Raw genomic sequence first — 14,609 nt, 5'->3', positions numbered from 1 at the left:
GTATCTTCTTTTCTCTCTGACTCTCCCCTGCTCATGCGGTCTCTCTCTGTTTCTCAGAAATAAATAAAACATTAACATTAAAAAAAAAGTCTCTGCTTTTTTTTTGCCTCTTATACGGGCTAGAATATTAGATAATATAATTCAAAAACATAAAATTATCTATTTGCAGTTAACCGTATCCATGTTAATTGTTAGTGCTGCTGATCGTCTAAAGTTATTTGGAATATGTATTGTTCAAGTTTGCAATCCTATAATAAAAGAAATATAATTCTTTTCCCCCTACCACAGTCTTCTCTCACTCTCCCTTAGGTATTTTATTCTATTTTTTTTAACTTGGTCTCCCTGCATAGAATAAGGAAAAACAAAACCCATGACGTGTGTTTTCCACGATGAACCATGTGATTGAGGCAGGAGGGAAAAGTTGGGATAATGGCAAAAACACTGGATCTCAAACTGAACCATCTAACTTGAAAGCTTGATTCTTCCACTTAATAACCCGATGAGCACTGGAAATTTGCTTAAATTTTGTTAAGTATATAATGGGGATAGCAATGACTAATCTACCTATTTTGGGAACTCACTTTACGTTTCAGTTATAGGTCATACATTTTATTGTGAATCATTAATTTTGAAAATCAGAATGTAAAGAGCAAGGACAGACTGTGGGATAATTCCTCATAAAGCTAAGCACTTATCTTTTAAAGGATGATTTGCAATGCACCATTTAAAAGTCTTACATAAAACTGTTTGATGTTCCCATCCACTAATAATTTTCTTTGAGTACAGCAACCCTAAAGGAAACCATAAAAACCTAAGTCCTTATAAACTTTATAAAGATAGCAGGTTCAGTGCCATGGCCCCACTCAGGGAAAAAAAAAAGAGCTCAACTAAAAATATTATTTCTCATTAAAATAAAGGAAAGTATGAGCCAAGTGCCAAGACTGAACATATTTTTTCCTTCGCAGTCATGATTAAACTATGAAGTTTAGTTCTTATATTTAATGGACTAGAGTCCCAAGATATCAGTGAAAATTCTATTTAACATCTCAATATATGTTGGTCACAGAACTTTTAGTGGATTATCTGTGACATGGCTTTATTTCATTCTTGAAAAATTGCTATGTGCATATATATCACATACCTTGCCTTTATCCATTAGTTCCCCCTCCTTTGCCATATCCAAGAGAGTGTGGGAATGGTCTGAGTTTTTCCTATAACTTAACTTTTTTTATAACTTCTAATTTGTCAAGAAACATAGGCTATCTCTCTTTTAAAACTTTGCACTTTCGGGGGCACTTGAGTGACTCAGTCGGTTAAGCATCCGACTTCGGCTCAGGTTATGATCTCACAGCTTATGAGTTCGAGCCCTGCGTCGGGCTCTGTGCTGACAGCTCAGAGCCTGGACCTTGGTTCAGATTCAATGCCTCCCTCTCTCTCTGCACCCCCACTCTCACAAATGAATAAACATTTTAAAAATTTTTTTAAAAAAACTTTACACTTTCAGCAAACCATTCTTGAGCATTTCCCTGGATAAAGAAATCTAACAGGAGTTGGGAACATAGAGGTGACCAAAGCAAGATGGCTGCTCTCCAGGAGTTTACAAACCAGAACGTGCACTTTCACATGACATGTACAATAACCATATGCTAATGGCCCCTGCACTGATAGCTGGCTGCATACAAAATACATGCGCTGCAAGCAAATTAACATCAGTAACACTGGATTCTCTACAAAAAGATGTAAGCATAGTTTGTAATTGCAAATATAAGCCACTTGACAGGGACATTTGTAAATCGGTCACTGAAAGATGCGTTTTCGTGTTTACACCAAAGTTTCCATTATGTCATCCCTTCCCCGTTTCTAAAACAAATTAAAAGGTAATACGGCATCTTGATCAGTGAGCCTCATAGGATCCAGAGGAATTTCAGTGAAGGGAATTTCAGTACTTTTGAGGTGACTTTGGGGAAAATTTAGTACTGCTTGACAGTCTTTCAAAAATCTGGTCCAGGGGCGCCTGGGTGGCTCAGTCGCTTAAGTGTCTGGCTTTGGCTCAAGTCATGATCTCATGGTTCGTGGGTTCGCTCATGGTTCGTGGGTTCGAGCCCGCGTCGGGCTCTGTGCTGACAGCTCAGAGCCTGGAGCTGCTTCGGATTCTGTGTCTCCCTCTCTCTCTGACCCTCCCCTGCTCTTTCTCTCTCTCTCTCTCAAATAAATAAAACATTAAAAATAAACAAACAAACAAACAAAAAACAAAAATCTGGTCCAGAGATGAGCCTTCTCATTGCGCATGTCAATGTGAGCGGAAGCAAGAGTAAGCAACCCGAGGCATTAGGAGGAAGGCGGTGACAGCCGGAGACTCCAAAAGAAAGGAAGTGAAGCTCTGATTTCTTGAACGGCCATGTCGTTTCGTCAAGAGGGCGACACCAGGGTAAGACATGCGATAAATATCTTCCTTCGAGATAACCCTTATTTAACAGACAATAGACACTTGGTAAATCTTTTCTAAAATAAAGAATGAATGAATGAGTAAAGATAACTGTATCTATTATAGATGTCAAAAATTTAATTGGAAACAATTTTTAGCACTCATTTACCCCCAATACACTCCGGGTGTGTCAGCTCCTGCTTTTACTTGGAACTATTGAGAACGTTATGTAGAAAGAAGCTTTTATTCGTCCCAGAGAAAGTTCTGTCTCACCGTTATTGGGGATGACATAGGGCAAGGTATTCCTTAAAAGCAATCCATTGTCTGTCCTTGGTTTGTGTCAAGAACATTTCCTAAATTAAATGGGGATGCAGATCTAAAGGTAAACCAACAAACATAAAGAAACAGTAAAGGTTCTGCATGTCTCAGAAGAAATAGAATTTCTCTTCGAAGTTTTTCTTGATCATCCAAGCATAATTACTACCTTTAAAAAATTTTTTTAATTATTATTTTTGAGAGACAGAGACAGAACACGAGTGAGGGAGGGGCAGAGAGAGATGGAAACACTGAATCTGAAGCAGCGCCAGGCTCTGAGCTGTCAGCACAGAGCCCCACACCGGGCTAGAACCCAGGAACAGTGAGGTCATGACCTGAGCTGACGTCGGACACTTTAACCTACTGAGCTACCCAGGCACCCGCATAGTTACTACTTCTGTTGTGATTTTATGAATTTTGTTATTATCTTTTAAATGTTTTTTACTTATTTCTGAAAGAGAGAGAGGGAGAACAGGGGAGGGGCAGAGAGAGAGGGAGACACAGAATCTGAAGCAGGCTCCAGGCTCTGAGCTGTCAGCACAGAGCCCGAAGCGGCACTCGAGCCCACGAATCGTGAAATCACGACCTGAGCCAAAGCCAGACTTTTCCGACTGAGCCACCCAGGCACCCCTGTTATTACTTTTTTTTTTTTTTAAATGTTTTATTTATTTCTAGGAGAGAGAGACAGCGTGAGCAGGGGAGGGTCAGAGAGAGAGGGAGTCACAGACTGAAACAGGCTCCAGGCTCCGAGCTGGCAGTCAGCACAGAGCCCGACGCGGGGCTCGAACCCACAAACCGCGAGATCATGACCTAAGCGAAAGTCGGAAAGTCGGTCGCTTAACCGACTAAGCCACCCAGGTGCCCCAACCCCTGTTATTACTTTTATATTGTGCTTTTACAGGCCTCTCTCTCCAGTTTTTCAGTGGAAACTCTTTGTTCAGAACCTACCAATGCCTGATCTTTAAGAACTGGTCAGTAAGGAATTGTTCAGTAAATCCAGGCGGATGAGATTTCAGATATTTTTAAAAATGTTAACAACGTTAACAGCGAACATAAATACCTTCAAATTAAATGTTGAATTAGTTATGAGGCATTTTCAATATGTAATTATATATAATAAACATAATAAACTCTAATATGCAGGCTGATGGGGGGGGTAACCAGGGGAGGGCTCTGTCGCGTTCTCACAGTGTGGATGCAGGGACCCTGCAGGGAAGCACACAGATCCCTTCTAAGTGGAACCCTCGCCTTTGCCCACACCACTGATGGACATCCAATCCAGACTCGAGACTGGAGCAAAGCCCCAGAAGATACTTTCGATGGGATGCTGATGTTCAGCTTGGGCCCCAGTGCAGTATGTTGGTTAGCTATTGTGTCTGATAACTTCACAAAAGCAGCAGCCACGGTTTGGAATTTGGAGTCACGGGGTTGCGCAGTGGGGGAGGTGACAGACAACCTTAGTGCTCAGTGCAGCCCCTTCCGAGATTCCAAGTATTGGAGAAAAAAATACCTTTTCAGGGTAAGGTCTTATAGCATCTCTGTGTTGGTTTGCAGGCTCCTGGAGGGCTCCGCAGGTGTAATCTGGAAGGGTCCCCATATTTGGAGGGCAAGGAGAGACCCAGTAAGAGGAAGGCCATCCGGATGGGTAGGTGGTGGGTGTAATAGGCAAAGGCAACTTAACATACAAGGCTTGTTTTGGGCTCCTACAGGCTCCTCATACCCCCTGGCCAGAGCCTTAAAAGTTTATAATGAGACATTAACAGGGTTCAGCTGGGTATACTGGCCAGAAGCTGGGAGCATCTGGGTCCTTGGCCAACCTCCGGGGTGGGGAGGGGGAAGTACAAGCAGAACCCACATTACAAGGACGGGGAGGGGGTATTGACCTCTTATCACCTGGATCCGGCTCAGGTCAACTGAAGTCATGTCCTCGTGATGACCTTTCCTAATTCTATGTGCTTCTTTTTAGTCATCAGTTTGGACCACATCTCTGATTCTGTTGTAACAACTTTCCAAGAAGGACAAAGCAGGAGTTCAAAGGTGGGTGGGGTGAGGAGATAGAAATTAAGTATCAAAACCATAAAAGTCATTAGATTTCCAGTAGCAACTTACAGTACAAAACCACTAGAAATACTATTCTGTTTTCTATTCTCCATCACCTTAGTCATATCCTCCTAAATATAAACAGCTGTTTGTATGTTTGTTTTTTACCTTGTTTTGTGATTAAGGAGTAATCACGTAGCTGAACTCCACCATGCCAACAATGAGAACAAATGTGAAGCCAGCTTCATGTTTTAATTGAAGTAATTTATTCCATCCCACCACTTACAGAAGACCCTCGCTAATCTTACGCATGTTGATTTTTTTTAAATGTCGACAAAATTGAATGGTTTCTTACTGGATGAGGAAAAGCAAAATAAATATTTCAGCTTCCTGCATTTGTTAAACTCTGAAACTAGATTGTGTGTGAGCTTTGCACATCAGAGAATGTGCCTCATGCCAGTATTATTCCAACACACACGACTTTTCCCTGCATATAGTAGATAATTTTTAAGTTTCTTGAAGAAATAGATGAAGTATTTCAGTAGCACTTACAAGAACCTCAGGGATGGTCTATGCTGTGTAGCTTCTGAGAAGCAAGTCTTCCCCATCTCTGTTTTCTCAGGAATATGGACACAATGTTAGGAATATAGTATGGTGGTTAAGAGCAAGGCTTTTGAAATAAAATAGAACGGGGTTCAAATCACAGTCCGGCCTCTTACTAAATGTATGTCCTTAGACGAATCACTTAACCCCTATGAGTCACAGTGTTCTCACTTATAAGAATGGTAATAATACCTATTGCTTAGGATTGTTACCAAGTAACATATATACAGGAGACATTTATTACAATGTCATATATAAAATGTATTCCCATTAAGAAGAAATTGTATTATTGTTACTATTAATATATATAATTACAACTGGAATATATAAGATGTAATTTTATTATTAGAAGTGAAAGTGTGGTTAATAAACGCAGCACACTTGGGAACAGAAATGTATTTTAAATTAACAAGAATGAGTTAGCTGCTCCTGCGCTCACCAAGTCAGAAGCCTTGGATTTCCTTAACCCCCAGCATTTACTAAGGGCACAGTTACAAAGTAACACATAAATGTCAACACACGGTGAACTTTGTTTTTCTATTTCTTTTGCTTTTGTTTTTCCCTCAGCTTGGAATTTTCTTTATTCCACACATACCCACATCCACCATTCCTCCACACACACACAGAACTTACCTAGTAAAATTCTATTCACACTCTGCAGCAGGGTGGGTCTAATCATAGGATTTCAAGCAAAGTAATGAAGTGATCAGATCTAAGCTTTAAAAAATAATTCAGCCTCTCTTGGGAGATCAGCTTGATGGTGGAAAAGTATGGGTGTAAGTGAGATCGTTTTAGCTATATTAATTTTTAGGGACATTGATAATATCTAGGAAAGGATTATATAATATAAAATTAAAAAGTGGAGAAAACAGATAAGAAAACTATGTAACCCTTTCCCATGCCAGAGATTTATGTGTATCAGTTTTCTAACAAACAATATTGTACTTGGAAAAGTACAGTTAAAATAACTAGTCAGTCAATCAGTGGCGTAATTCCATTCCTGATTTTTCTGGAAAAACATGAGAAATAGATACATTAGTTAAACTCAGCAACGCTACTTGTTTCCCTTTTTCTCTATTCCCTCATAGTTTTATACCAAGTATTCCCTGAAGACTTCCCATGTCAAGATGTCTCCACCCACAACCTATAGCTTTTCTCTCATTTACTTTCTCTTCGCCATCTAAGCTCTTTATGAGCTAGTATTAGCCTCTTCTTATAAGCCTTTTCCCCTTTCTCCTGTCCACAGAGCCTGACACGGGGCTTGAACTCATGAACCGCGAGACCATGACTTGAACTGAAATCAAGAGTTGGACGCTTAACCAATTGAGCCACCCAGGCACCACTTCATCACATCCTAACTGAGGTGTGAGCCCTGGAGAAAATCACCCTTTATGAAACGTGTAAGAAGAGTCAGCAAGACAGAGCCCTCAAACAAAGTAGGGCAGGAAGAACCCTGCATCCTCAAAGCCAAGGGAAAAGAGATTAAAAAGGGAAGAGTTTCTCAATACCACTGAGCAGTTGGCTGGATCATTCAGAATGCAGCGTGGCCATATTGGTTTATTCATTCAATGGGTATTTAGTGATGTTGTTGCTTAATTAATATAATACCTTCAATTACATTGAAAACAAAGATTAAGTTTTTCAATTTACTATGAGAAAAACACTGATTCACTAATGAATAGATTAGTTATATTTCTGTACTGTTTCGAAGGCCAAGTTACTTTTGTTTGTTTTGTTTTGTTTTTGCTTTTAAAGTATTCAGTGATCTTCTTGGCCTAAGATTCTTTGTGATGATCTTTAACCACGACTCAACTGCAGCCAACTACTTTGTTGGGTCTCCTTCCCTGTCAGTTCTACAGAGGCCTACTCATTCTCCTAGTTTCTCAGGGCCACCAATACACATGAAGTTGATTTGGTGTTGAGCACAATGGCTTCAACTAGCTTCACACATTACAATTGTTCGCAATCACATGACAATGGCCTTGACTCATTATTGACCCAGACATGGAGCTCACCTTGCATAGTGTTGCTAAGGTACAAATGGAGCAAGGGAGTCATAGTAGAACCTGATCAAATATGCCTATTTGGCTATTTATCAATAATGAATATTCAAGTTAGGAATTAGGATTGTTTTTCAAATATATGAAGACCATGGAGAAAACTTAGTCTTATGAAGATGATTTTTCCATTACCATATCTTACAAACAAATACTTTGACAATGTTAAAATTAAGTGTTTACCCAGGTCATTTCCACAAAGTCAATTTATCTTGACTAAATTGAGTGGCACAAAGCTTAATTAATGAAGTCAGATCCAAGTGCACTTGACATATTGTTTGATCTGACTTTGTTAAGGAGGGCACTTGTTGGGATGAGCACTGGGTGTTGTATGTAAGAGATCAATCACTGGGTTCCATCCCTGAAACTGATACCACACTGTATGTTACCTAACTTGAATTTAAATAAATAAATTATATACTCTAAAAAATCTGTCAAGTTGGATAAAGAGCACAGGAAACCACTGAATTCAGCTATTAGTGAATTTTGTTTCTCGGTGACCTCTGTAAGGCCAGTTTCAGTAAACGGCTGATGGGAAAAGACAGATCACAGAGTTGAGGAAGAAAAGGCATCAAGAGCCATATAGACTTCCAATAATTAGATCTTACTGGAGGTCCTTGGTCTTATGAAAAAATACCTCAGCTTGACCCAAGTGTTTTTTTATAGCTTCCTTTATCTCTTTGTTCCTCAGACTATAGATTATGGGATTGAAGAAAGGAGACAGGACTGCAAAGGACAGAGCAATGGCTGTGTCCCAAAATAAGGAGTAGGTGGCAGAGAACCGTAGGTACATGAGGGCCACACTGCCAAAGAAGAGAAAAAAGACAGTGAGGTGGGAGGCGCACGTGGAAAAGGCCTTGCGACGGCCTTCAGCTGACTGAATACGTAGAATTACAGCCACAATACCAACATAGGACATGAAAATGAGCATTACCGCTGTAATAATCTCCACCGCATGGACAATGTCCACTACCTGAATCATGATGATGGCCTGAGTGTCTGTGCAGGCCAAGCGTAGCACGGGGAGGAAGTCACAGAAGATATGCTCAAGGCGGTTAGAGCCACAAAACGGCAGTGTCGAGATCCAGGCAATCTCAGGGAGGGGTGTGAGAAAGCCACAAAGACAGCAGCTTAAAGTCAGTTGGGCACACAGCCTGGGGGTCATGATAGTGGGATAATGAAGAGGGCTGCAGATGGCGAGGTAGCGGTCAAAGGCCATAGCTGTCAAGAGGCAAACCTCACTGATGCCAGTAGAATGGAAGAAATACATCTGCAGGAGACAACCATTTAAAGAAATGCTCTTCTTCTCGCTGAGCAGACTGGCAAGCATCTTTGGTATGGTCGCTGTGGTGTACCAGATCTCCAGGAAAGAGAGGGCGCTGATAAAGAAGTACATGGGCGTGTGGAGGGGAGCATTCAGCTGGACCACTGTGATGATGACAAGGTTTCCAATGACAATGAAGGTGTAAATGAAGAGCAGGGGAATAAAACAGGTGACAGAACTTCCCCAGGAACAAGGGAAAGCAGAGAAGATGAACTCCTGAGTGGCACTTTGATTGGCGCTCTCCATTTTCTAGTTGAAAACAAGGACTTCCAGCTCTCAGTGCATTCAAGCCTTGTAGGAGGTGCCTACTGTTGGTCAGGGAGCAAACATGCTTACTGAATGCTAGCACTGTGTAGAGCCCTGTACTGAGGATTCAGAGGGAGACAAAGGAAGAAAGAAATAGTCCATATTCCATAGATGCTGACAACTAAGGCTGTAGTATAGAAAAATATCTAGGCAGAAAGCAGAGTCAACATTATAGAGCAGTGATTCTCACATTTTAGCATCCATCAGAGCCAGATGGAGGGCTTATTAAAACACAGATTGCTGGTCCATATCCTGAATGTTTCTAACTCAGTAGATCTGGGACAAGGCCAAACTATTTGCATGTCTGACACATTTCCAGGTGATGCTAATCTTACTGGTCGGGGGGCCCTGTTTTAAAACAATTGTGTTTATTTATTTATATTTTTAATGCTTTATTTATTTCTGAGAGAGAGAGAGAGAAAGAGAGAGAGAGAGAGTGAGCAGGGGAGGGTCAGAGAGGGAGGGAGACACAAAATCTGAAGACAGGCTCCAAGCTCTGAGCTAACTGTCAGCACAAAGCCCGATGTGAGGCTCGAACTCATGAACCGTGAGATCATGAACTGAGCTGAAGTCAGATGCTTTACCGACTGAGCCACCCAAGGGCCCCAAAACCATTGTGTTTAGACAAAGAAAGAATTAGACAAGGCAGCGAGGGAAGAGCTAGGTGATGTTTTTTCTGTATTCAAGTCTTACTGGTTCCCTGATAAACTGCCCAAAACCATTTCAACATTCTTTCCTCAAACTCTCAATTCCTCATCTAATTCTTGGCATATGATCTAATTGAATATTGTAATGGCAAAGAAACCATCACTGGTGAATTTCACCCTCTTCCTTCCCTTTCTGCCTCTAAATAAGACATACTCTGTCTCTCTCTTTCTCTCTTCCTCCCTCCCTCTGTATACATATGCATAATATACATAATATGTATTTAAATACATATTTAACAATATTCAGAGAATATTCAAATGTTTTTCTTTTTTTAAAAAAGATGGGTCATTCTACAATTTCCCATTCCTTCCCTTCCCCCTCTTCTAGAAAAATGGCTCTCAAGTGTGTTTCGTGACAGAAGGCTTTGGTCAAATGACATAATTCATGGAAAGTGACTATGTGAAGCCACAAATGAAGAGCTGCTCTAGTGGGATTGTATGGGGCCCTGGGGTGGACAGGGGGCTGGAGGCTCCATGAAATGCAATTTAAACTCAATATGTTGCAGGATATGGTCCTATTAATTGGTTCCCTTTTGGGAGACTTTTGTTTTATTTTCTTCATTGATTCTCTCTTTTCTGCTATCAAATGGCCACAAATCTTATCCTGAGAGAAAAGTACTATCTCTACACAGACGATTTATTTCCTTTGTATCAACATCGTTTCCCCCTAATACATTAATACATATTTATTAACTTCATTCCCTCCTGAATCCTTTTGGGTTTATTTGTTTTGTTTTGCTTTGTTTTGTTTTCTGAATCCTATTGAATCAATGATCTGCTCTCAATTCTCCATATCTCTTTTCTTAAAGTATATCAGTGGCTATCTGATGAAAAGTTTGATTGCTCTCTTCTCTCTTCTCAATATCTCTTTTCTTAAAGTACATCTCAATTCTCCATATCTCTTTTCTTAAAGTATATCAGTGGCTATCTGATGAAAAGTTTGATTGCTCTCTTCTCTCTTCTCAATATCTCTTTTCTTAAAGTACATCTCAATTCTCCATATCTCTTTTCTTAAAGTATATCAGTGGCTATCTGATGAAAAGTTTGATTGCTCTCTTCTCTCTTCATTGCCACTAACCTCCAGAGGTCAATCGCCTGATCATTGAAAGTCTTTCCTTTTTTGCCTTTTTGACACCACATTATCCTGATTTCCCTCACTGGCTATTCTGTCTTCCACCTCCCCGATTTCTATCTTTGTTTATTGTTTCTTATTCCATATTTTTTTCACATAAAGATCTTGTATATTCAAGATTGTTTATCGCCGTCTATTGGCCGCCTACTCTCATGAACTACCATGGCTCCAGAATTCCTTCTTGTGGATCTCTCTCCAGAGATCCACATTTCTTCAGAACCTTCCCACTTAGGGGTCTCACCTTGACCCAAACCTGCCATCTCCACCTGTTACAGGTTGAATTCCATCCTCCCAAAGTTTACCTGTTGCCATTCTAACCCCCGGTACCTCAGAATGTGACTCTATTTGGAGAAAAGGTCTTAAAGGAGATAATTAAGTCAAAACGAGGTCCTAGGGTGGGTCCTAATCCAGTATGACTGGTGGACATCCAAGAAGAGGAGATGTGGACACAGACAGTCTCAGAGGGAGGACCACAGGAAGACTCAGGGGGAAGACAGCCATCTACAAACCACACACAAAGGCCTCATGAGAAAGCAACTCTGCCCAAACCTGGATCTCAGACTTCTAGCTCTCTGAATTATAAGAAAATAAATTCCTGATGTTTAAGCCACTCAGTCTGTGATACCTCATCACCGCAGGCTGGGCAAACTAATGCACCATCCTCACCCAGAGCTCCCCACCAGTTTCCCTTTGCTGAATTTCTTATTTTTGTTCATCTAGAGAACAAAGTGGCTCACTCCTCTACACATTGTGCCCTCATTTCTCAAACCCAGTTAATCATCAAGGTCTGCTTTACTGATTTTTTTTCTTGCTATATCACTAATATCTTTTATTCCCATTGCCTTCACCCTAATTTGATGCCTACTCATAATGCTTACACCATTGTAGTAGGTTTCCAGAGCTCTTACTTTTCCATACAAGATTCCATTCCTTCAAAGTGTGTGCCTTGCTATAGCATCAGTTTACACACGTGACTTCCTTCCATCTTGTACTGGAGATTCATACTCTCACCATTCTCTTCTTCCAAGAAGAGAAGTCGCCGTACACGGGCGCCTAGGGGGCTCAGTAGGTTAGGCATCCGACTTCGGCTCAGGTCATGATCTCACAGTTAGTGGGTCCAAGCCCTACGTCGGGCTCTGTGCCGACAGCTAGCTCAGAGCCTGGAAACTGTTTCAGATTCTGTGTCTCCTTCTGTCTCTGACTCTCCCCTGCTCATGCTCGCTCGCTCTAGCTCTCTCTCTCTCTCAGAAATAAATTTAAAAAACATTAAAAACTTGTTTTTAAATAAAAAGGTACCAACTCAAGTTCTCTAGGATGGCATTTTCTCCCTGTATTGTCTGTCACTCATTAGGGTCTTGCCGTGTGTGTGTGTGTGTGTGTGTGTGTGTGTGTGTATCCCTAAAGAAAATCTCTCCTACCTGAAATATCCTCATCTTCCTTCCAAACTCTGCCTTCTTATTAACTTCACCAAATTCTACATGTGTCTTTTCTAGTTTCAATAAACTAATCCCACATGTCTTGATCACTCTCTTTCTATTCCCTGTGATCTATCTCTATTATCTCTCAATTATTTATCTATATCTATCTATCTATCTCTATATCTATCTATCTATCTATCTATCTATCTATCTATCATCTATTTATCTATCATCATCCATCATCTATCTATTCCTTTTAAAATCTTTTTCCTTTAGGTGCTCTTTATTTTTCATAGACATATTTGATCTTTCCCAATCTTGATGTCTCCAGTGATAGTCACCGAATCTTCTAACTATGGCCCTCAGGGTAGGGTTCTACAAATTAAACCAAGCTACTAGTTGAAGAAGGTGCCTCTGAGCAGACTAAGGCCTAATTCCCTAATGTCCTGAAGAGATATGGTCAAGCCAGAAAAAAAGGATAAGGAAGATATAAATCCAAAGTAAAAACCATTAGACTTTCCCCACTGAAACCACTTCTATCTTCATCCAAAACTTAGTAATCCTAAGTCTAGTGCAAATGTTAAATGTTAATGACATTAATGCCAAATAGCTATCTGGAAATCTCACTTGATTCCCGAAACATTGATTCCTGAAACATTTCAGAAATCAATCACTATGATCATTTGTAGTTTTAAAGCAATCACTTAAGCTTTGACCCCATTTACATCCCATACATATCCTTAGAAACTTTCATATTTTAATATTTAATCCTGGGAAGCTTTTATGCTTTGTATGAACTTGTCCTATAACTTTTTTTCCTAATTCCTCCTTGCTCCAAATCGTCTCAACCGATATTCACAGTATCTGCGTGCACTCTAAGGTTACCCATTCTTATGCAGGTGGATTATTCTTTTCTTAGATGCCTCCAATTCCTCACAATTCGTTAACTTACTGACCTTGCTGCTGATCGGTTCCAAAATCGGACAAACATTGAGAAGACTCAATCTTTCTCTCCAGCCATATAGAGACACCGAGACAGACTTCCTTTGCCCTTCTGCTCCGTTTCTACCCCGAGTCCTCCAACTAAACTGCATTCCCTTCACCAGGCAATGACTTATAGATCTGATGCTGCCTGTAGAACACTCTCTTTGCCCCAACGCGGTGTGTGTGTGTGTGTGTGTGTGTGTGTGTGTGTGTGTGTGTGTGTGTATCTTTTTCTGAGCATAGCTTGCACGGGAAGACGGACTCTCTTGGGGATTTTACACAGGCCAATTAAGATAAATAAGAAAATTGCTCCCATAATAGCCCCAATTAGGAAAAAACAGTTCAGCCTGGCAATGAGGAGAGCCCAGCCCCAGAGAATTCCAGTCCAGGACAAATGAGATAGTCTGGAAGCCTGAAGCATTGGGATAAATGTATTTTTTAAATTAAATAATAATTAATTTAGAGATTATGGGGAAGAAAGAGAGAGGGAGGCAGTGGGAGAATCCCAAGTAGTTTCCACACTCAGCACAAGACCCGACCTGGGACTCCATCCCACGACCACGAGATAACAACCTGAGCCAATCTCAAGAGTTGGGCACTCAACCAACTGAGCCACAAAGGAACTCCAGAATGAATATATTAAAAAAAATTTTTTTAATGTTTTATTTATTTTTGAAATAGAGACAGCGTGATCAGGGAAGGGTCAGAGAAAGAGGGAGAGACAGAATCCAAAGACAAGCTCCAGGCTCTGAGCTAGCTGTCAGCACAGAGCCCTGTGCAGGGCTCAAACCCACAAACCATGAGATCATGACCTGAGCCGAAGTCGGACGTCTAACCGACTGAGCCACCCAGGCACCCCAGAATGAATATATTTTTAAAAACTTCCTTTTCTATGGTACTTTTGGTTGGATTGACTTTTAAATGAATCAAACTACTGAAAATCCAAGATTCAGATTTGAAGGAAGTTGATTCAGCAGAGAGGAAGAGATTGGTAGCATAATGAAAAGTGGGATCTAGACTTCCATTCTGATTACTTATTTCCAGCCATTAAGCCAAAGTTAGGAAAAAGCAACCTTGCTTTTAAGCCATAAGACATTTCATTCTCTCTTTGAATTTCTCCTTCTTGTGTTATGAGCTAAGCTCTTCTCTAAAAAGTTCGAATTCTGTTATTAAAAACGACTATTAGAAACCCAAATCTGAGAGACTCTTGAATGTTGAGGACAAACTGAGGGCTGATGGGTATGAGGGAGAGGGGAAGGGGGGTGATAGGCATGGAGGAGGGCACTTGTGGGGATGAG

At 40.7% G+C, this 14,609-nt stretch overlaps 1 protein-coding gene across 1 annotated transcript; it reads right to left on the bottom strand.

Moving 5' to 3' along the window:
* Positions 1 to 8,044: 8,044 nt before the first annotated feature.
* On the bottom strand, positions 8,045 to 9,010 carry LOC144228195 (olfactory receptor 6K2-like). The gene has a single exon (XM_077760002.1). The coding sequence runs from the start codon at positions 9,008 to 9,010 to the stop codon at positions 8,045 to 8,047; it is 966 nt and encodes a 321-aa protein (XP_077616128.1).
* Positions 9,011 to 14,609: the final 5,599 nt, after the last annotated feature.

This window comes from Crocuta crocuta, unplaced genomic scaffold (genome assembly GCF_008692635.1).
Source record: "Crocuta crocuta isolate KB4526 unplaced genomic scaffold, BGI_CrCroc_1.0 scaffold133, whole genome shotgun sequence".
Classification (NCBI taxonomy): domain Eukaryota; kingdom Metazoa; phylum Chordata; class Mammalia; order Carnivora; family Hyaenidae; genus Crocuta; species Crocuta crocuta.
This window is presented reverse-complemented; position numbering and strand designations above follow the sequence as displayed.

Coding starts and splice junctions, on each gene's coding strand:
- LOC144228195 (XM_077760002.1), bottom strand. CDS start 9,010: ATGGAGAGCGCCAATCAAAGTGCCACTCAGGAGTTCATCTTCTCTGCT.